At 43.1% G+C, this 24,351-nt stretch overlaps 1 protein-coding gene across 1 annotated transcript in view; it reads right to left on the bottom strand.

Moving 5' to 3' along the window:
• Positions 1–23,952, bottom strand: part of SAMD5 (sterile alpha motif domain containing 5) — a 58,046-nt gene extending 34,094 nt beyond the window's left edge. The window contains exon 1 of the mRNA XM_081829118.1: positions 23,248–23,952. Within this exon, the coding sequence (XP_081685244.1) occupies positions 23,248–23,703 (456 nt within the window). The 5' untranslated portion in view covers positions 23,704–23,952. The remainder of the gene's footprint in view (positions 1–23,247) is intronic.
• Positions 23,953–24,351: the final 399 nt, after the last annotated feature.

Here is a 24,351-nt window from a genome sequence, read left to right as displayed (position 1 = left end):
TGAACAGATCTACCATTTTGTCTTTAATAGCCAACACTGAATACATATTAGTTAATTTACTGAGTGCTTACTATGTATTATGCACTGTGGATTTTCTCATTTAATACTCAGAACAATCCTATGAGGTAGAAAGCATTATTATCTTCGATTTAAAGATAAGTGAAGAGTGGCAGAGAAGGGTTAAGCCACCTGCCCGAGGTCATACCGATCAAAAGTGATGGAGCCGGGGGCATCTGACTGGAGAGCCTGAGATCCCATGAACCATACTTGTTTAGTTGGTTATTCTCTAGCAGATGTCATACAACTATGCTATGCATTTGTGTTCATCATTTCCAAACTTACTTCATACTAGTATAATAGACTGCTCCTGGATTTGGTAGAGACTGGGGTTTTCAGAAGGGACCACCTTCACTAGGCAACAATCTAGTTTCATCAATTTCTGAGCAACTAGCCCCCTGAAGTCTTAGATTCAAGCTCAGATTCCAACCATATGTAACCCCCACTGGCTTAAAACCCAACCTCATGACTTCTTGCCAGGTGATACAGCATGAAATTAACTCACTGGGTCACTGTAATGGGCTGAATTGTGTCCCCTCCAAAATTAATAGGTTGAGATCCTAAGACCTGGTGCCTCAGAATGTGACTGTATTGGAGACATGGCCTTCAATAGGTACTTATGGTAAAATAAGGTCATATGGGTAGGTCCTAATACAATATGTCTAGCATCTTTCTAAAAAGAAGAAATTAGGAGATTAGGACACAGACCACACAGACTGAGGGGCAACCATGTGAGTACAGAGCAAGAAAATGGTCATCCATAACTGAGGAGAGAGACCTCAAGAAACCAGATCTGCTGATACCTTGATCTCAGACTTCCAGCCTCCAGAACAGGGAGAAAATAAATTTCTGTTGCTTATGCAACCTAGACTATGGTATTTTGTTATGGCTGCCCTAGCAGACTAATACGGTCAGCAAGTAAATCCACATTCAACCTTTGCAGGATACCCTCTTCTTGAGTACATGCTCTTGACCAATAAAAACTTTGATTACCACTGGAGCCACGTACCAAAGTTTTAGAAACCAAAGCCAGAAGATGGTGGGTGGGGTGGGACACAATAAATGGGGTATCTGTGAAAAAAAAAGAGATTAGGAACTCCCGAGGAGAGAACAGGAAAGAATTCAAAGAACATGAAAAGTATGAAGGAGCTTGGTAAAATAAGTAGGATGAAGTAACTCTCCAGGTCAAATATATCTGACAGGTCCCAGTGAGTGGAGAAAATTCTAAACCCCTAGCACCACAGGAACATTCCTCAATAATTCAGCCCAACCATATGCTTCACTCTACACCATATAACCACTGGCCCCCAACCTACTACCACCCACGGTGGACCACTCACCAATCCATATCATATACTTTCTTTACTCCGAGACTTATTTATCTCCTGTATTCATTTGTTCAACAAATACTTGCAGCAAGGTACCAAATATATAAAAGTTTATAAAAATAGACAAGATCAAAAAAAAAAAAAAAACAGACAAGATCCTTGTAGAACTCAATCCAGTTCCCTCAGCTTCTAGTTCCTAGCCCACACTGTGGCTCTGCCTAGTGAAATCCTACTGATCCCTCCCTTTCTAGTTGTTCTCCAAAGTTCCTCCAAACCCCCAATCAAAACAAATAGTTTTCTCGCTGGTGCTCCCATAGAATTCTGTCTAAATCTCACTTTGGCATTCACTCCATATTGAAATGTTATGTATACTTACTTAATTACATATTTATTATGTATGGATCTGTGAATGTATTTGTGTGTGTGCACCCATGTGGCTAGATACTGAAACTGATAAAGATCTCCCTCCAGATTATAAATTCCATTAGGACATAATTATACTTTAGTTATCTTTAAACTCCCTATGTAACACCTAACCTTTGTGGTCAATAAGTATTTGCTGAATGTAATTAGTAATATTAATTAAGAATAAGCAGTAATATGCTAAGGTGCAGAACTAGACAAAAATATGAAACTCCCCAAATCTAAGCCTAAAGATTTCTTTTTTTTTCTTAAGATTTTACTTATTTGAGAGAGAGAGGGAGAACATGAATGGGGGTAGGGGCAGAGGGAGAGGGAGAAGCAGACTCCCCACTGAGCGGGGAGCCTAACTTGGGGCTCCACCCCAGGACCCCGGGATCAGGACCTGAGCCGAAGGTAGAGGCTTAACCAACTGAGCCACCCAAGTGCCCCTAAGCCTAAACACTTCTAAGTTTACAATGTTTTCTCTGCAAAACACTGTCCCCCATTCTTTCTGCAATTGTTCATGCTTTTCAGCTGAATTCACCAAGCCTATATCATCACACTTGAACTCTGCCCCAGGAATTCATTTCTAGCAGGCCGTTTGAAGAGTGTGGTGTGTAGGTGACACAAATGAAATGTCAAAAAGCAGCCAGGTGCAGTCTCTGTGGTATATCCAAGAATAATGGCCAGAAGGTTGGACCTGTATCTGCTTGTTGGGAACTTAAGATTGGTTTAGAGGTTGATGTGTTATCGCCATCATAAAACCATCTAGCTTTCCAGAAGGCATGCCGGCTTTCTCCATCGTGTTTTCTTCTACCTGTAGAGAAGCGTATCAACAGACGGATCCTGCCAAGAAGCAGAATTTGTGGAGCACATTCAGGGACACTGACAGTCACCAGTGCTTCTCTCTAACAGTCTGGCAGATGCTTCTGTCTTCATCAGACTGTGACACAGGGATTGGCTGATTTTGCCTCCATAGGAACCAACCATGGTGGTTCACACCTCAATTAAAATCTTAACGGCTCTCTTTAGGAGGTTGATGGCTGTGGTTTAAGTTTGACCTTTCCACTGTGACTAACAACAATGCCAAGTCACAAATGGGAAAAAGTTAGAGTCATATCCCTTGGAACCTCTAGCTACCTGTACTTTGTATATCAACTGAGTAAGAGATGAAATACTATTTACACAGATTCAGGGGGCTTCTTTAGGGTTTTTGTTTTTTCCCTTTTGTTTTAATGTTCCATGGACTTTAAAAAATGTATTCCCAATCCAAACAGGCCAAACTGATAGCCAACTTGCCTCCAACACACACTCCTTAGGGTTCAGCCACATCATCACCTCCCCCATAAAATCCTTCCTCCAGATCAGATGCCTATCCCATAGACTCCCATTACATGCTCCCACGCCTACCCATGCTGTTTATCACAGTCCGTGCATTGTAATCCCCTACTGCTTGGTCTGTCTTCACAATAACTTCCCGAGGGCACAGACTGAGTCTTATTTAAGGTAATTCCACCACTTAACACACTCTCTGACATACAAAGAGTGCTTAATAAAAAATTTTTTAAAAACGCTTTTTTTTAATTTGAACTTTGAATGATTGCAGAAGTGATTCCATGCAATGGTACAAGCAAACATCAATTTTGAAGTAAAATACTAACATGCATCTAAGTTTTTAGTTCAGGTCATCAACAACGCAGGGAGCCCCGGCATCTCACTCAGCCCACTCATACACACAGAAGCTATAAAGCAACATCCACATCATCACAGAGAGCATCATTTGAGTACTTGCCAAATTCTGGGAATTTTTCTAAGGCCTGTAAGTGTACTATTTAATTAATGCTCTCAAAAAAATTCAACCAAGATGTAGGACTGGTATCTCATTTTATAGATAGGAAAATAAAGCACTAATAAGTGAAGTCACTTATTCGAGGTCACTCAGAGAGGACAGCATTATCCGAGATTGTCAAAGTTTTTAAAATTCCATTTTAAATCATTTTCTGAAAGCCTACTATATATTTTCATAGTATGTTTTGGACAGGTTTGTTGACATAATTTGCACACAGTAATTTGCTGGTTTTATCTATACAGCTCAATGAGATTTGACAAATGTATATATTCATGTAACCATAATCACAATCAAGATATATAACATTTACAGCTCAAAAATTTTCCACCTGCCCTTCTGCAGTCAGTCCCCTCTCTCTAGCCTAGCCCATGGCAATCAACAGATCTTTTCTGTTACTACAGTTTTGTCTTTTCTAGAATATCTTGTAACTGGACTCATATCCCATGTATTCTTTTGTGTCTAGCTTCTTTCATTTTGCACAATGCTTTTGAGGTTTATCCACATTAGGTAAATATCAGTGATTTGTTCCCCTTTTTTGCTCCATAGTATTTCATAGTATGGCAATATGACAATCTGTTTTTCCATTCACAAGTAGATGGAGGTTTGAGTCGTTTCCAGTTTGGGGCTGTTTTAAGTAAAACTGCGATGTATATACACATCAAGTCTTTGTAGCGACATCTATTTTAGTGTCTCTTGGGTAGACAGCCATGAGTGGGGCAGCTTGGTTGCCTGGTAAGTTTATGTTCACCTTTATAAGAAGGTCCCAAACTGTTTTCCAAAGTGGTCGGATCATCCTGCAACCACACTAGAAACGTGTGAGAGTTCCACTTGCTTTCTATTCTTAACAGTACTTAGTTTTAACAGGCTTTTAATTCTAGTGATTCTAATGATATCTCATTGTGGTTTTAATTTATGTTTCTCTAATGACTAATGATGTTGAGTGTCTTGTGCACAACTGAGATCCATGAATCTTCTTTGATGAAGGTCCAAATGTTTGTCCATTTTCCTGTGGACCTGGTTTTCTTCTTATTAGTAAACTGTAAGAGTTCTCCATATATTTTAGTTACCAGTCCTTTATCAGATATGTGCTTTAGCAAATTCTTTCTCCAGGTCTCTGGCTTGACCTTTTACTTCCTTAACAATATATTTTAAACGTATCCCTTAACAAAAGTTTTAAAATAAACTTTATTTTTCAAAACAGTTTTAGATTTAATTGAAAAGATAGTACAGAGGATTCCCTTATAATCCCTCACCCAGTTTCTCCTACTATTAACATCTCACATTAGTAGGGTATACTTCTTTATAATTCATAGCCATTGTTTAAGTTTCTGTCTGGCAGTTTCAACATCCTAGCCATTCCTGGGTCTAGTTCTATCGACTGCTTTTTCTCTTGGTAGGTCAACTGTTGTTTTTTTGTTTGTTTGTTTTTTTCCTTTTTCTTTTGCATGTCTTGTAATTTTTTTATTAAATACAAAACACCATATGTAAATGGACAGCCAAGACTGAGGTAAACTGAATTTACTTCTGGAATGGGCATATCCCTTCTGCTGTCAGGCTATTTTTGTGAGTGGTTGAGTCAAAATAAAAGTAGTTGAGGTAGCTTTGGATTTCGTGGTTGCTATAGTAATCTTCAGTTCAGCAAACGCCATGAATTCATCTAGCAGTGGATACCAGCTTGTGTTTTGTGTGAAGCCTGGAGTGACAGAGGGTTTTTCTTAGTGTTCCTCCTCCACACTTATAGCGCAGAGGGGGCCTCTCCCAGTGCCCATGTCCTTCCCTCAGCTTTAGATTTTTACTCCATGCAAGTCACATAGTTGGGTCAGAGAGGTTTTCTTTATTCTGCTGCAGCCTCTGTCTTTGATAGACCTCATGGACCTGAGCTTCAGCAGTAAGGCTTTCTCAGCATTCTTACCTCATTCAAGCATGAATGACAGCCAGTCTCTACCTAGTATTGTTGGTGGGTGTTGGGCTCAAGCCCGCTCCTCCCCAGTTACAGCAGATCACTGGGTATATCAGTTCAGATCCCAGGCATAAGTGATTTCTCACCCCTCCCCTGGTACAGATGGGATTTATCTAGTGTCAATGCAGGGTGCAATAGCATGTTTTCTATTGCAATCCCAACAGCTGACAACCTTTGCCTGGATCCAGGTGTCTGGGCAGGTTTCTTGCCCGCCCCCTGTCTGTGACAGCCTCTGTGTCCTATGATAGAAGTTCTGGGACACTAGCAGATTGTGTGCCTACCTCCCAAAGGTAGTTGTCATCATGAGTCAGTCTGTGCCACTGAGGGGCTCTCTCTGGCTTCCTACTCCACTTCTAATCTCTTTCATGAGCATCTAATGGAGGCCTGTGGTCAAGAGCTGATAAGTGGATACAGACCCTCGTTATGTCTGGGGTTCCTGAAAATTTGAAATGATCATGCCAGCCCATACTTGGCCTTTAAAAAGTCACAAAAAATTTTTAGTTGTTTTCCTCATATTTGTTTTAATGGTTGCTAACCCTCCCTCACCTGGGCTCTGCCAAAGATAAAACAACGATGTGTCCCTTCTCTCCTTGGAATTTGGATCACCTGCCCCCTTTTAGACCTCAGGTCTTTGATGGGATGAAAAAGGCAACGTATTGTAGGTTAAAGTGGGATCAATGTCTTCTTATGGCTTTCTACACCCTATGCGAAAGGAGAATTACAGAGTTCAAGATCATTTAAAACAAGGATCCTATAGGAATTATTGATTCTATAGAACATTACAGTCTAACCAAATACTTTCTCATTATTTTGAAACTCCCCTTTCCTTTCTTCCCAACACAATGAAGCCACTATTCAGCGTGTGACCTTTTTGTTCACACTCTAAAGATATCCTAGATACAGTTCCACTAAAACCCACATGATGTTCATAGATGTAACATGGGCCTCCATCTTATTGGAACTGTACAATATGGCAACTAATTCTTCAGAACAGGGTTACTCCCCCTCTCACAATTAAGGCCTAGAAGGGAACGTGTGTCCCAGGTTTATATTTGCTAGCCACTGAATTTCAAATATTTATTCTCAATTTTAATAGCGAAATAAGACCATTCAAAGGAGATACTTATTACAAAAGGTTAAGTAGTTTTTTTAAGCAAACAAATCAAGACTTATTTGCCAAAAAAGTATCTCTAAAAGTACTTTTTGTTGGGAGACTATGCTTATTACAACAGTGAAACCACCTACATGATCAAGATATTAATGAACCTCCTCCCCCTGGAAATGCCCACTTCTAAGAAAACTAGCCTTATCACTTTGTAACCATATTTTTGTTTTATTTTTCTTTGCCTGTTTGGGATGTGGCACTAAAAACAGGACTACACACGAGCTATCATCTATCAAAATGACTTTCAACTGTTTCCAAATCTTACCTCAAACACCAAATATGCCATTATAGATACTGAAAAACTGCTGGAGGCTAAGGAAGCAACTCCAATTAGCTTCTAGAAGTAGTCTGTGTAAGAAAAAGAACCACTCAGTTAAATGCCTGGTTCCCATATTATTCTCCTCTCCATCTAAAAGATAGAAAGCTTTAGATATTAAGAAGTTATCTTAAACTAAAATCGCAAGGTATGGATTTAGCAAAGACATTAAAATGGTAAAAACTCCTGAAGAGCTGAACCACAGAGAACCAGTATTTGTTTGCACTCTGCAACACAAGCAGCAATCACACATAGTTGATGGTTGCTAATCACTTTGCCATCCTACAAGAGAATACAGGACAAGACACTGGATACCCAAGTTTAACAGGAACTTTTTTCACCAAATTGGTGACTTAATCTACATATGACCTTCTTTCCAGTCTCCTTCTGTTGATGACTATTTGTAATACATGTTGAAAGAATGACTTAAATCAAATATAAAACATGGATTCATTCTAGCATAACGTCTTTGAAATCTACACTAATCGGTATGCCATTAAGTTTAAAAAAATAAAAATCTCAAGATATACCCACTCCCTACCCCACAGCTGTTTTTCATCAACTGAAAGACAGCTGCCAAATCCCCAAAGCAAGGTTTGAGGCAGAATGGCACAGTGATAATGATGATGGGCCCTGGGGTCAGTACCCCTGGTTTCCAGATAAGATGTGCTAGCTGTGACTTTGGACAAGTTACATAAGCTCTTTAGGCCTCATTTTCCTCATCTGTAAATCGGAGATGCCAAAAACATGACCACAGAGGGTTGTAATGAGGACTGAATGAAATGCTATGGTAAAGCACTCAACAAAAATAATAAATAGCGACCATGATCAGTCATTATTATTAGTCTGTGTATTTCAAAGCTGTTTCCTTATGTTCTATCTGAAAAAGTTACCAACAGCAAGAAGCTTATCCTAAGTTGGGGAAGTCTGACTGAACAAGTAAGGTAGGATGGAAGATTATGTTTTAGCTTTCTGAACTCCACGGGGAGAATGAGGGAGGAGGTTTAAATAAGAAGTCTCCTCCAGATGTGAAGAGTAAAATCAAAATATCCATAACTAATGACCATATGGTTGGATTAAGAATAAATCTAATTTTCACAATTAATGAAATCAAAGCACAATGAAAAGGTTTTCAGAGTATGGATTGAATTCACTACCTTAGGACCTCTTGCTTTTTTCCATTTTCCTGCTTTCAGAGGAACAACATCACTCCCCCTCTTTCCTCAGAAATCATTTTTAATATAATTTAGCATGTTCATCCCACAATACTGGGGGTGACAAAGAATGTTGTACTTCCCGTCAGAGAGAGGGACTGATAGGGTTCAGTAGGCAAAGCATGTTACTGTCTTAGTGTTTTAATAAATGATCAGAAAAAGATCACAGGATTCGGTTCACCACCATTTTCAAGATAAGTATATCAGTATAACGGGTCATATTAACAGAGATAATATACACTGGTCCAAACTGCTGTGTCAAGAAGTGGCAGTAAAAACTCTGATTGAAAATGACACAGCAATAAAACTCAAAGTTAATGCCACCGACCTAACTCCAACTCTCTACCACCTCTCTGTAATGAAGTAGATCTCAAAAGAGTAAAATTACTTTGCATACCCTTTGGCACAACTCTAATCTATAATGGATGCAATACGCATTTCTTGAACTTTCTCCCACTATATAAACCTAATCAAGCCAGAGATACGGTGGATTTGTGTGATCCCAGATAGCACCTAATATCATCTTTTCTTGAGATGACTTATAAATGTCACGGACTAGAGCACCAACCTTGGATGCAATTAACAACTTATCAAATTACCAGTTTTTTTCTTTCACATTTAGGTAGAGCTACTTTTCACCTGAGCAGGATACCACAGGAAGCAAGTCTTGAGATTGTGTGGCAGTTCTTTATGTAAAATATTTTCTCTTCATAAATATTATCTATAGCTTTATTACTTTCTGGCCATGAAAATATTGCTATTACTTAATGCAGCACTACTTTTGTCAATCAAGAATTTCCCAGAGGAGCATTTCATCACATAGCAGTGTTCCATTCTGTGTTGATACATGGTTACTTTAAAGTGGCTCTATCTTTATTGCGAGATTGATGGCTAGCTTGGGAAGTGCTGGGTGCATCCATTTCTGCAAACCCAGCTGAATTCAGCACCTGATAGAGGTATTTTCTCCAGAAACATAACATTCCTGTACTGCACTGTTAATTCTTGCTTCAATGACCTTTCAAAAAAATCCTTCTACTTGACCTGTCAAGGAATGTTTAAATGTAAATCAAGGACTTGTTACAATATTTCTTATTGCATCTTCCCATTGTATCTTTGTTACACATGGGGCTGTTGTTTCTATGCAAAGTCAAAGACTCAAATTAAAATGAATGCCACAGCAATTTCTTTTATAAGGGTTTTCAATTTAACATGGCATCTGGCAAGCAGCCTTCATTTGTATTTCACACTAAAAGGCCTGGTGTGGGCGGGGGTGGTGGGGGCGCAGGAAGGGAGCAGGTGCCTTGTGTCGGGGTGGGGGGGCCGGTGAATAGACAAGGGGAGAACTCTTCAAAAACAGTAAAATCAATAAGGATTTGAATTAAACCCCACCCCCCCCCCACACCGTCCTCAGAGTCTCTACCCTGTGGTTCAAACATAAAGTGTCTACACAAACCAGAAGATGGAGTAGATCTAGGCTTCACAGCTATGTGGCTGCGACCTACTGAGCCACGGGTCTGCGCTGCTCGTCCCACATCTCCCCACTGTGGCCACCTCCTGTGCTTATGTAGCCAGAGACAACTCCCACAAAGCTACGGGCACAAAGTCCATGTAATAATGTCATGACAATAACCGTCGGAGGGGTTACCAAACTGCAGGTAAATGTCAACCGTTGTTCATGAGAGAAAAGATATGGAATGTAAAAGAATGTCATCATACGCTGGGAGTAAGACGACATGATCCCTCCTCTCAAACTCTGGTTGCTTCGGAAGACATCGCTTCACAATTTCCTGCATCTCAGCGACGTAAGGATGGTGCACTATTAGGAAGTCTCTTAACTCAGTCCTGCACCGTTAAGCCCAGGAAGAAAAGCGCTCTCAGTTACTTTTAAGTTGTTGAAAAGATATTTACTAGAATCAGATATCCATTCCCAGTAAAAATTCCCACAAAATTAGAAAAACGAAGGTGATTTTTTAACATCATGAGGAGTATCTTAGACTGAAAGCCAGTGGCAGTGTAACAGCAAAATACCTGCAGCATTTCCGTTAAATTTTGGAATAAGACAAGATGCAGAAATAGAAGCTGGAGTTCCTGTAAAGCACATAACTGTCACGTATGATTACGTAGAGCATTAGAGCTCTACCTTATGCCATGTGCCAAAATAAATTTTCAGGTGGGTGAGAGAGCGAAATGCAGAAATGAAACAAACAAGAAAAGAATAATGGGAGATATAGGTAAATATGAACAGATTTTGGACTCAAGAAAGGGATTTATAAGGATAAAAGTGATCACAAAAATAGAGATTAACTCTATTTCTCTATTTTAAAAAAAGGAAAACCTAAAAAGCAAACGATAAATTGAGCAAAATATTTTTTTTTTAAAGATTTTATTTATTTATTTGACAGAGACAGAGACAGCGAGAGCAGGAACACAAGCAGGGGGAGTGGGAGAGGGAGAAGCAGGCCTCCCGCCGAGCGGGGAGCCCGATGTGGGGCTCGATCCCAGGACTCTGGGATCATGACCTGAGCCGAAGGCAGCCGCTTAACGACTGAGCCACCCAGGCGCCCCATTGAGCAAAATATTCTTGATGGTGATAGCAGGCAAACAAATTACATCTGTTGTGGTGATTTAAAGAAATTAAAAAAGAACATTTAGCCTCAACAGAATGCTAAGGATGTGAACTAACAATCTAAGATAAGATCTTCGTCCTGAGAAGAACGTAATAATCATAAGGTTAAGAAGTAGGTAATATTACACTCATATTATAGATGAGACAACTCAGGTTTAGAATGATTAAATAACTTGTCCAAGTAAATGGTAAAAAATAATTCAAACAATTCTGACTTTGTACCTTTTTATTCCTCCAGTCTGAAAGAAATTGCTAAAATTATTGATAAGGTAGAATATATAAGAGTTTTAAAATTCGGTACATACAAAAAAACCAAAACAAAATTCTAAGGTAAACCACACTCTGGGAAAAATCTCTGCAACCTCTATGCAATCATGATTATTTTCTTTAATCTATAAAGAGCTCTTGCAAAGCAACTGGGAGTAGACTGAGACCACAGAAAAAAAACAGGCAAGCACCATGAACAGGCAATACATAATTACAAATATTAAAAGCCACAAATATGAAATTATGTAACCTGGTAATCTAAGAAATCTAATTCAAAGAATGATGAAATACTATTCCTCAAACATGACATTTTCAAATGATAAAAAATTATAATAATCAATGATAATATGGGTAAGGTTTCAACCCAATAAGAAATGATTAGAAGTTAAATTGTGGTGCTAAACTAAGATAGACTATGTCTTAGTATTAAAATCATTTTTCTTTTTTTTTTAAAGATTTTATTTATTTATTTGACAGAGAGAGACACAGTGAGAGAGGGAACACAAGCAGCGGGTGTGGGAGAGGGAGAAGCAGGCCTCCCAAGGAGCAGGGAGCCCAATGCGCTTCTCCATCCGAGGACCCTGGGATCATGACCTGAGCTGAAGGCAGACGCTTAACGACTGAGCCACCCAGGCACCCCTAAAATCATTTTTCAAGTGATACTTGAGACTTAGGAACAGCCTTCTTCCCCTTATTCACTAACAGTATACTACGAGATTTGTGCACATGTACAAAACAAATATTCTTACATATAAATTATTTTTAAAGAAATACACTGTAGCATTAGAAATTGTAATGTAGACCATTTTCAATTTCTTCTAGATCTGCTTCAGTGTTCTCCAAATTTGCTCAATTCAGTATGATTGATTTTCAGTCAGAAATGTTTTCAAAGTTTTCTGATAAGCATAATGACTTATCCACTATCAATAAGAATATCTTAAATCTATAAAGTTGTTTTAGAACTTATGAAACCACTTGATAAATATGATCCCATTTCACTCATTCTACAACCCTGTGAGAGAGATGTCAGCACCACTTTACAGAAGAAATAGCTTTTCTTAAACTAAAATGATCACATTTCTTTATGTCTTCCAGGGCAGGGCAGAGGAAATGGTTCACCCCAGTTGTAGGCAATAAAAAGGTCCCTAAAAACAAAATAAGCCTTTTAATTATAAACATGCCCTACAGACAATTCTAAATAACATGACTGGTAAGACCCTCCTCCCTAAAAAAATCATTGGTCTAAACTGTGGATGCTGTAGTTACTTACTGCTGAGTTTTAATGGTATGTGTATTCACTTCTAATTATCTTGTTATTACCTGTCCTTTTAATAAGCACTGTGTTCTGCACGAGAGTTAATTCAGAGAACTCATGGTTACACAGTTGGCACCAACCCACAGACTTGGTTTACAAGAGTCCTTTCCTAGAATAAGTTTGTGAAAGTTGTCACATCTTTCTTATAGTATAATATATTCCTAGTAAACAGTAAGTTTGAAATAAACAATGACAGAACCATGATTTACAAAAAACAAACAAAACTTGAAGTACTTCAGTTTTATTATTCTTTTGTGACCACTTTGAGTTTTTATTTGTGTTGAAAATTCAAAAACAGTGAGACAGCACAAACTGCAAAGTATGATACTTTAGTTTGGTTAAGTGCAAATTTTATGTCATAGATAAAATACGTTTACTAAGTTTGAATACTTTAATATTAAAATGTATTCCTTATTTTCATTGTTAATTGCTTTAAAACTAAAGAAGTAATCAAGGAAATATTTATTGTATTTTATCCCATGACCATTACTTAAGAAAATATTGTCAAATAGAAGGGGGGTATTAAAAATTATACACTCTGCATGTCAAATAGAGTAGGTATACCTCTAGTCTTATTATAGAATTATAAGTTCTAGGGAAAACATCTTAAAACTTAGAAGTGCTATTTGTTATGATTTGGGCAAACAAAAAATACATACCAATTGTCTTCTTTATCTTTCAAACATGTTCCAAATGAAGTAGGTCTTATTCCGTTTGTATTTATAACTTTATGGAAACCTAACAGTAAAGTTTTTGGAGCTCATCAGACCATTTATTTCAATTAGCAGCAGTAATGAAATCTCTTTAAACTATTAGATGTCATTTAGTCTCTATGTAAGACAGATTGTATCCTTAATGCCTTTTGGCATGACCCACAGTTATTTACCCTTAATAGTTTTTATATTGACTGAAAACGAGAATTTCCTTCCTATCCCTCCCAGGCCTTCCAAGTCCGAATCGGCAGTTGATCTGAAATAACATTTTTTCATAAAACTTAGAAAATAACTGTTAAAAAACCATCAACTCAAGCTCAGGCAGTAGCAGTAATAAGACAAGAACTCAATGCTGCTTCTAACTCTAAACAGGCTATAACCTTGAGAGGCTATGACTATCATGGTTTCTGGTGAACTTGCTCGCTATGGGCAATGTTTTTAGGACATATTTCGAGGACCAGCTCTGGTCAAGTCCATGTCATCTGACTCACCTTATTTTAAGAAAATTCATTTCAGAACATACTTCCAATGAACTGAAATCTGAGCAATTCTATAATCTAAAAAGAATGGCATTTTTATCAAAACTTAATTCTTCTTTCTTTGTCATATATACCTTAGACAACTACCGAAGTGCATACAAGGTTCATGAGGGCATTCTTAACACTGGTATTCCTGCCTTTAGCATCTTTTTTCACTCAAGTGTGAGAGGGGAAATGAGGACTCTGACTTCTCTAAGACTTGAGAAGGCAGCGTAGAGCAGAGCTTTCTAAGAACAGCAGAAGAAGCAAAGGAAAAGCTGTAAGAACACCAAGATACCACCCAAATCCAGATTAACCCATCGAGTGCTGCAGTTTACTAATATCTATGCCCAGTTTACTTAAGTCCTGCCCTACAGGGCCATAAGCACCTTTACACTAATTATCTATTGGGAGAGTTCATGACTAGTGCCTTACTCTTTGCAGATACGTAGGGAATTGACTTTTGTGTTTTGTTGAGGCATTCCGTACGGATGACGTAGATACACAGTAAGAGCCTATTTTCAAGGATTCAAAAGTAGGAAAAGAATGATAAATATCACAAAACTTAAAACCACTTTAGAAGTCATACCAAGAAAAAAATATCCATTTTCTTGTCAGATTCTGTCTTCCATTTCATATTTTATTGACTGTCATTAGTCATAATTCTCAGATTTGATTCCAAATCACTTTAGGTGTTTACCCCAAACCAGGTCTACCTTAGAAGAATGAAGGCTTGTCCCCACTATGTTCTAAAGAGTGCTCTGCAGGCACTAGACCTTCAGAAATGTTTTGAGTAACGGAAACGCTGTGATCTACCAAGTGACTGTTTTGAAGATTACAACCTAATTTTGAATGTTTAAATTCTGAAGTGTTTATATTTTTATTTATTTTTTTATTTTTAAAAATTATTTTCATTACTGTATCCTCTGGCAAGAAATGACTGGGCATCATGTGTAGTAAAAATCTGCCACTGACTGGGGCACCTGGGTTCAGGCTGTGTCGGTTAAGCGTCTGCTTTCGGCTCCGCTCATGATCCCAGGGTCATGGGATCCAGCCCCACACCGGGCTCCCTGCTCAGTAGGGAGCCTGCTTTTCCCTCTCCCTCTGCCACTCCCCCTGCTTGTGTGCTCTCTCTCTCTCTGTCAAATAAATAAAATCTTAAAAAAAAAAAAAAATCTGCCACTGATTAATTACTAAACACCCCTATCATCAGGAATGAAACCTGAGCCAATGGACTTTTCTATACAAAGCTGATGTAAGACTACTCTGATGGAGGCTGAAATATCTGAACACGATTAGGTATGGCGTAACAGGAGCTCACACAGGTGAGCACTTACCATGAGCCAGGTTGTACATCTGGCCAATGCTATTTCCTCGATGTCTCAATATGCACCAAGCAAGGCCAGCAGCATACCTTCACTGTCCGACCTCCAGGGGGTGTATCAACTCTCCAGCCTATGTCATAATTTAGTTCAGAGGCTTCTTGATCACCTTTCCCTTTCACTGGTTCATTACATTGACATTATGCTGCTTGGACCTAGTGAACAAGAAGTAGCAACTACGCTAGACTCAATGGTAAGGACTTTGCATGTCAGAAGGTGAGACATCTGACACAAGCTGAGGGGTCCTCTACCTCGATGAAATTTTCAGGGGTCCTGTGGTGGGGGCCATATTGAGATACCCTTTCTTAAGTGAGGATAAGCTGTTGAATCTGCCCCCCCAACCCAAAAAAGAGGCACAACGCCTAAATGGGCCTCTTTGGACTTTGGAGGCAACCTATCCCTCATTAGGATGTGCTACCCCAGCCCATTTACCAAGACACTAGAAAAGCTGCTAGTTTTGAGTGCGGCCCAGAACCAGAGAAGGCTCTGTACCAGCTGTGCGGCCACGTGGACCATACGCCCCAGCAGACCCCGGGGTGCCTGAAGTGGCAGGTGCAGATACAGAGATGGCCTTTGGAGGTTTTGGTGGCCCCTGCTGGTAAATCACAGTGCAGACCCTTGGGATCTTGGCGCAAGACCCTACCAACACCTTAAGTTTCAACTTGCAGCCTCCAGAACTGTGAGAGAATACGTTTCTGTTGTTTTATATACCTACCTCATGGTATGTGAGGACAGTAGCCCCAGGGATCTGATACAAATTATAGCCTAGGAAGTTCCCAGCTCATCTAATCTCCATAAGGACCTTATAAAGCAGTCACTAGCGTTGTCCACTTTGGGCAGAGGGGCCCGAGGTGCCCTAGCATGGAGCAGAGCTGGGACCTGCACCCCGCAGTATACCCAGGTGAAGAGCCTGGGCTCTTCACTGCCGCCGCACGGGGTCGGCAGACAGGACTCGTCCGGATGCACAGAGCTGTCCCACCTGGAGGAGCTCCCCGAGCTGCCATAATGCACAGAAAAGCATGCCGGCCTTGTGGGGGAGCCTGGCCCGTTTCTGCCCACAGCACACTGCTGCTGCCAACAGGTTTGACGCGTGGCAAGGGACTGCTAGTGTGTGATCGGAGGGCTGTTGGCAATGCCCGCGAATACCTGACAGTTCACGATGATGGATTTATTGCGTTAATGGCAGCCGGCCCACGAGCAGAGCCCAGACTTGCACACTCCCAACGAGGAGCACCTTCTTAAATTTGGCACCCCAGTTCTGGCCCTGCTTCAGAGGTCTGCTTTAAGATTTTACTTATATTCTTTTATTTGACAGAGAGAGAGGAGGGGGGAGAGAGAGAGAGCGAGCATGAGCAGGAGGGAGGGGCAGAGGGAGAAGGAGAATCAGACTCCCCTGTGAGCCGGGAGTCCGATGCGGGGCTCCATCCCAAGACCCTGGGATCGTGACCTGAACTGAAGGTAGCCACTTAACTGACTGAGCCACCCAGGCGCCCCCCAGAGGTCTGCTTATTAAATGACTTGCCCAACTAGCATTTTCATTCCCAGTTCTTCGATAATACTTAATGAATAAACATACTTTAATTTTAAATTTTATCACTAATAATCTTCATTCCAGTTTTGACCGAAGTTTATCTTTTTTTAACATTTGAAACAAACACAAGTGCAAAATTCACCAATCCTCGGCATCTGTAGAAACAACATTCAATTGTTTTGTTTGTTTCGAAGGGCAGACTGCCAGGTGCAGCGCCTCATTTGGATGTGTCTGGAGTCTTGGAAGCTTGAGTACCCTACTTTCTCCTACAAATGGACCTTGAGAGCTTGTTTGGAGGTTCTAGCAGGGGAGTGAAGCTTTTTGTATACATTCGACCAAAGAACGGTTCTCCTTTATCTATCAGGAAAGGTCATCCTCTTAGACCAAGTGCGGGTGGCTTTAGGAGGGATGCACGCGGAGCAGTGAGTGGGGGAGGGGACACCCGCCTCACCAGCCAGAGCGACCGAATCAACCCTGGCGATCAATGGGGTGACAGGTTGCAGCCAGATCACCTTCACATCCTACATTCAACTTTTATATGACACTCCTCCTGTACATCAGATGCGGGGTTAGGCCCTCCGCATACACATCCATTAACTGTAAGCAGGAACCACATCTGTCTGGTTCATCTGTCTGATTTGTCTGTCTGGTTCGCTGTGGTTATGCAAGGGCCTAGCTGTTGAAGAAGGTCAGTGAGGGGACCAGTTGACCCAAGAGCTGGACCCTAGCCATCAGGGGCTCCTCACCTCCTCCCCTATCCTTGGAATGAGTATTACTCCCACTGTTCCCACATGGGGAGGCACTTCGAGAACGCAGCCTTGAGAGCCTAATGTGATACTGAGATCATCTGAATGACAAACGGGACTATACCCGGTTAAAACCTCTCTATAAACCTTTAAGATTCTGGCAGGCAGGTGCAGAGAGCTCTTCACTGTGCAGCCGCCCCAAACAAGCCTCCCACGTCAGTTCCCTTGCTTACCAAACCTGCCACCTGTCAGCCTGGCCTGGTCTGCCTCTATCTCTGGTCTCTCTCTGCCCTCGATGGACAGGGGCCAGTTTCCAATTTCTCCTGGCAATTCTGGAGGCTGTAAACCAACATGGGCACATGGTGCCCAGTGTTCCAGAAGTAGGTGGATGGGCTAAGAGTCTGCATGTTGGAAACTCTCCGGAAAGTCAACTACAAAAAGCGTGAGGAAAGTCGCCTCCTTCCAGGCCCTTTCTTTCCACCATGTTCCAATCAGGGACTAAGAACCACAAAAGCCTAGAAGGATCTTCATTTGCCTAGGCTGAGGATGCTTGAGGATGATTTGAGTTGGGAGAACTGAACTTTGCCAGCTTCCTATCTGTCCCTGATAACTCCCTGAAGGCAGAGGAATTCTGGGGGAGGAATATTTATTGTCATTTCAGCTCTGCCAGAACCCACGGCAAAACTCAAAAGTTTTCTTCCCCAACTTCTGTTTTTCTAAATACTTCTATATCCTCACCCTGGCACAGACATAGAAGCCCTCGCGCCACCTCTGTCTCCATATTCCTTCATCCTGTGTCTCCCGAACACCCATTCCCAGACCTATTACCACGGGAGTCTTGTCACATAATTAGATTCACGCGGAGGTGGAAATGAGGCCTAACACTCTTACAGTGTTATTAAATAAGGTTATACTAACTCAAACAGTGTTAACTGGTAATGTATGGCAAGGAGATACGTTTCAAGTGAAAAAGTCGAGAAGCCTGCCCCATCCACTATCCACCCTAAGGGCTGCTTTTGGCTTTGCCAAGTCTGCTAGTGAACAGAATACCTTTATAGCCCTCTAGCATTCCCACCCAGCACACCGCATTTCCCAGCACCGTCAAGCTGCGGAGGACGCCATACAAGCTCATGCACAGCCTGTCACCTGCACCCCGTACATATGAACAACAAGGGCGCCATCTCCATTTGTGCACTTACGTATACCCTATAAACACTACTGTGTGATGTTTATGTTTATGCAGAGCCATAAGCACCAGATCAGAGCACCCAATATCTGCATATGAACACAACCTTCTCCATAAACCTCTAATCCCTCCACTTTACCCCTCCTCACTGGTATCAGATGGTCAAACAGACAAACGAGGGCTCCTCAATGTCACCCCCACCTCAGCCATCCTTCCTCTGCTCTCTCCTACTATGGAGGAGGCACCCCCTCCCCCTCAAAGCAAATCCACCTTCTCCTTCCAGTGCTTTCGGCGCAATTCCCTCCCTCCTCCTCCAAGACCTTGACCTGTGGGACGCCTCCCTATCTCTGGTTCCCCACCACCAACACTCAGACATGTTTCATCTCCTCTCATCCTTAAAAAAAAAAAAAACATAATCCCGCAAAACCCTTCCCTGACTTAGTCTCCCTTCTCCATTGCCTTAGTTCTGTCTTCTCAGCCGTACTTCATTAGAAGGCTGTCAGTGGTATATCCAGACAATGGAATGTTATTCAGCACTCAGAGAAATGAGCTGTCAAGCCAGAAGGAGACATGCAGGAACCTTAAATGCACATCGCCAAGGGAAAGAAGCTAATCTGAAAGAACCGCATACTATATGCTTCCAACGGTGGGATGTTCTAGAAAAGACAAATCTATTCAAACAGGAGAAAGATCAGTGGTTGCCAGGGGTTTTGGGGGAGTTTGAATAGGTGGAGCACAGGAGGATTTTTAAGGGAGTGAAAATGCTCTGTATGTTTATACCCGAAGGCAAAATCTTTCTCCCTAAACGTGCTCTTCTTTCGGGTCCCCTACCTCGTCAGGGAACAGCATCGTAATCCTAACCCAGAAATCTGCAGGTCACCCCAAGCTCTCCCCTCGCACCCCTGGCAGCCAGAGAGTCATCAGTTACCACCACTGCTCCTCCCCCACTGTCACCACCCAGTCCCTGCCACCAGCAAATCTCCCCACACTCTGCAACAACCTAATTGTTCACCCTGTCTCTGCTCAGGATCCATCAATAGCCCCCCTCTCAAGATACACTCCAAATTCCTAAATAGGAGTTCAAGGCCATCCAGAACCAGCCACTGCCTGTCTCTCCATCTCTTGCCTTTTCCTCCAAGCATTCTGTGCTCCAGCCAGACTGAATTCCCTTCAATTCCTGTTGCCCTCTTGCATGCTCAACTTCCTGCCTTCCAGGCCTTTGCACATACTGTTCTGTCTAGAACATTCTTCCCCTTAGGACCCTGCTCTTCCTCAGGCCAAACCCTCCCAACCTTTGGTTCTCTGACCAAACGCCCATTCTGGAAAGCCTGCCCCGACCCACCTCCCTGCAAATGAAGTTGGATGCACCTGTCCATGGCATTCTGCGCTCCCCACCAAAGTAATCATCACACTTTAGTATGACTGTTCCACTTTAGGTCTTCCCTGAGGGCAGGGCTTCTGCATCTTGCCAAGCACAGCAACCTGGAGCCTAGGGGCTTGTAGGGAAGCCTGGTGAAGTACTGAGATCTCATGTATAAAGCTGTATCTAAGTCCCACCCTATGAGAACATATCCCATCCCACTAAGGCAGAAATCACAGCAGTCACAGAAGTTAAATACAGGACAGAAGAGGGACTCATCCAATGCTTTTTGATTTCAAGCAGTGTTCTTTCCAGGCTCCTGGTTTTCCAAAGCTGCAGACTTGCTTTGGAAAACAAAGGGAAACTTACTTTGAACTTACATTTTAATTACTTTCTTTGGAAAAACAAAGGGAAACTTACTTTGAACTTATATTTTAATTACTGTCTTTGGAAAACAAAGAGAAACTTACCTTTTACTTAGACTGCAACTCACCTAAGAGGGGAAGGTGGCAGCAGTTGGTAAGATGAGGCCAGAACAGCACCCCAAACATTAACTGTTCCTGAAGCAAATCCTACAATCCTGAAGCCCTTTCTGGTATTCTTAGGAAAACTCCTCAATTTATTTTCCTCTATAAAAGATTTGCTATTCCTGCCTTGACCATCCATGGTATAAACTCACTTTCAAGCCATCTTACATTCTTACCAATATACCAAAAAAAAAAAAAAAAATCACAGGGATCAACAATGCAAAGGACTATAAAGGAGACGTGAGGCTCGCTCCAATAAGCAGAATCCCAAATGCACATAATGAACACCTATGCATTCTGATCATGACAGAGCCAAGGAACCTGGAGATATTATAACGTGGATCACATTTTAAAGAAAAGTCCTAGCGCTATCTGCACAGAAACTAGCTGCGTCAGAAGACAATTCTCGAATAATTTAAAACCCAAAACTTTAGAGGCAATGTACACATAAGCAACAAATTCAGAATGACCAGCGTGATCTGGCACTATACACTGAGATGCTCCGTTTGGGATACAGTCATTATATTTCAGTTCCTATTGTGTGTTTTTCTTGTAACAAATATATAAAAATACAGGAATAGAACTTTTTCTTTACAATTTAATTTGTCATCTCTGTTTTTCTGATTCACAGGCGGAGTATCAATGGAGGTACAAAACCACTTCTGCCCCCACTCTGTTCTTTCATCAGTTCAAGAACCAGAATTAAATGTGTATGGGAAGTGAATGGGGTGTATCTTCATTCTCAAACATTGTTAGAGGATTTATATAGAAGTTGACTGAAGTAATCATTTACACGGAAAGTAAACAGTGTTACGACATAAGGTGAAACTGTCTTCTGTAAATCACACTTGCTCAAACGCACTACCATATCCCACACTGATCTAGGTCCGAAACCTACACCCACACATTTCGTGTCCACACAAGAATCTTTCTCAGCCTCTAAAGTTTGATATCTATGCCTGTGTTTTTAAGTATCAGAACCAAAATATGATACTTCCTGCACGCCACTCTCCCCTCCAACCCACCCTCTCCTCTACCCTCTTGTCTGGACGCAGCTCTGTTCCTGAAGAATAAGCAAGCCCTAGGGACACACCTTATTCTCGGTAGCCCTTTCTGGCCAGACCTTGACCTTCACCCTCACTGCGTGCCCACGTGCTCATCACATCTTCTCAGCTCACACCCAATTCACTTCCTGGGATGTAAATTGAAAAGTCTGACCCGACTGAACTCCTCTGACCCGCTATCTCCAGGAATGAGCCTTTATACTAATGGTCCAGTCCATCTATCCACACCAAACAGGACTAATGCTACCTGCCTGGGAAAAGTGTGCTTTCCTCTCTATTCCTCTGTCTGGGGCACACATCGGTAACACAGCGTGGGTAACCGAAATATGTGTTTAATTTGAGGCAAACTGTCCTTCAGACCTGCCTTATAAAACAAATTTATACTCCCAAGCACGTTATCTGAATTGCCTATCTTTCTTGCAAGATAACCTACGGACAATATTAAACCCTTCATTCCCATCTACCTATCCACTTTTTAAGAAAGTTTTCGCTTGCCCTTCCTTAAATCCAGACATCATGATCTTTACTTAAAAATATAAAGCAACTCAAGTGACTAAGATGAGCACAAAACATTTAGATAACCCATATTTCTCTGTTCAGGTGCTGTTTACAGCTGTCCCCCACCCCCACCCCCAGCTGCAGCTTCTTCACCACCTTTTCCCTCTGGGCTTCTCTACATGATTTCCAGCTGAGGGGCTCCTTTTCTTGGGTAACTCCAAGCAGGCTTGGGGATTACCTGTGTTGCCTACTTCTCCCTTTCAAGGCAGGACCCTCTACTTGGATGGCTCCAGAAACCTAAACTGAACACTCGGCTGGAGGGACAGACCTTGTACGAAAACAAGACTTTCTGTTACGTAATTATTCCACGCCCAAGTCCATATTTCAGCTTTCCTCACATGGTCCTTTCCATAACCTCCCAGCTCCTTCCCTGTGATTTCTCCCTGGGGATTCCTCACTGGCCACTGAAAATCACACTTCCTTGGGCTGTGCTCTCTCCTCCCAAACAGGAGTCCACTCAGACTTTCTAGAACCCTTAGTTGTACCTCCTTCGTCTCATCTGGATTAATAGTAAACTAAACTGATGACCCAGCAAAGACCTCAGCACTGTACACCCTCACTGGCCCCATTACCTCCAATGTCTTTAGCACCGATTCCCTCTCTGCACTTAAGCTGAAGAAACTCATCCCAAGGACTGACATTTAACTTTTCCCCCAGAATGGCCATGTCAGTGGTTCACTTTTCAAATGTGCAGCAGTGAAGGCATTCGACTGTATGGAACTGAGAGCAACAGGGCGTGATTTCCCACTCTTTAAAGAGTTAGCCAATTTCCCTTTGGAAGTTTCTCAAAAAGAGAGGGAACCCATGTGGCATTAACATGCTGGTACCCTTCAGACCTAATTACTACTACCGGGGGTATCAGGAGTTGCCCTCTGCTCCTGGAGAAGGGCCGCTCCTCCAGGTCTTGACAGGAGAGCACCAGACACTAAGCGGAGACTTGGTCCTAGTTTAGAACTGACATCTGGGTGTGGGATCTCGTCTTACCAACCGCTGGTGACACCAGGAAAGAAGGAATAAAGAGCGAATACAGAAAGAACAGAGTAGAGAATCCCAAATACCCAAAGCATCCTCGCCTCCCCGTCGTCACCGGGAACGGGCCGCAGCGGTGGGGCCGAGTCCCCTCCCGCCGCGCGCCCCGCGCGGTCCGGGCGGCGCCTGCTTACCTTGCGGGAGTACGGGGGCTTGCTCAGGTGGATGCCGTCGCGGACGAGCTTGTCCCTGATCATGATCTTCAGCTTCAGTCTGGGGTAGCTCACCAGCTCCCTGCTGCGGGGGGCGGTCGTCTGGCCGCGGGGGTCCCCGCGGGTGCCCGGGGCCGGGCTGCCACACGGCTCCCCCCGGCGGCCGGTGGGGACTGCGACTGCGGGCGGCGCGGGCGGCGGCTGCGGCTCGAGCGTGAAGTAGAGGCCGGCGGCGGCGGCGTCCTGCTCCCGCAGCCGGCGCACGGCCTCCAGGATGCGGCGGCGGTGCGCGGGCAATAGCACCCCGATGGCGTCCAGGTCCGGGTCCCCGATCTGCTTGCACACCTCCAGATCATCGTAGCCGTTATCCACGAAGGACTCCGCGTACTGCGGGAGCTGCAGCGCTTTCAGCCACTCGTAAACTATGTTGGTGCACATGGTGGGACCCGAGCCCCACCGGCAAGCACCGTCCCAGCGCCCGAGCCGCACCGGCGGCACCAGTTCTGGGAACTTTTAATCCTCTCCTCCAAGGGGAAAAAAATAGCAGCGAAGTTTTCCGTATAGAGGAAAGGAGAGGGCCGGAGCCAGGGAGCCACCAGGAGAAGCCCTAGGAGGGAGAAGCGGAGAAGCGGCAAAGTGAATTCCCCAAGCAGCCTGGAGCTCGCAGGCACTGGCGGCTGGGCTAGCCTCTCCGCGCCGCCCCTGGATGCGCCGCCGCCGCCGCCGCCGCCGCCGCCGCGGGGAGGGGCGCGCAGCGGGCGCGGGAGGGGGCGGAGGCGGGCGGGGCCGGCACAGCCCTTGGACTCGCGCGGGGTCAGCGGCGCGCGGGGCGCGCCCGGAGTTTGCTGGGCCGGGACCGGCCGGGAGCCGCGCGCCACATCTCGGCTTCTGGCCGCCGCCGGCGTCTGAATGCGCGCCCCACGCTGAGGAGGCGGCTCTTCCGCGCAGACCCGCGGCCGCCCAGGAGCGCCTCGTCTTCGCGAGTGCGAGTCGCTGCCGTCCTCCTGGTGCGCAGGGGGGTGGCTTCTAAGCTGCCGGGCTCGCGCGGTGGCCTTGGATCGCTTTGTACATTTCTTTTTCATCCGA

Source organism: Leptonychotes weddellii, chromosome 8 (genome assembly GCF_054177405.1).
Source record: "Leptonychotes weddellii isolate Sample4059 chromosome 8, ASM5417740v2, whole genome shotgun sequence".
In the NCBI taxonomy this organism is placed as follows: Eukaryota; Metazoa; Chordata; class Mammalia; order Carnivora; family Phocidae; genus Leptonychotes; species Leptonychotes weddellii.
Note: the sequence above shows the minus strand (reverse complement) of the source record. Positions and strands in the feature narration are given on the sequence as shown.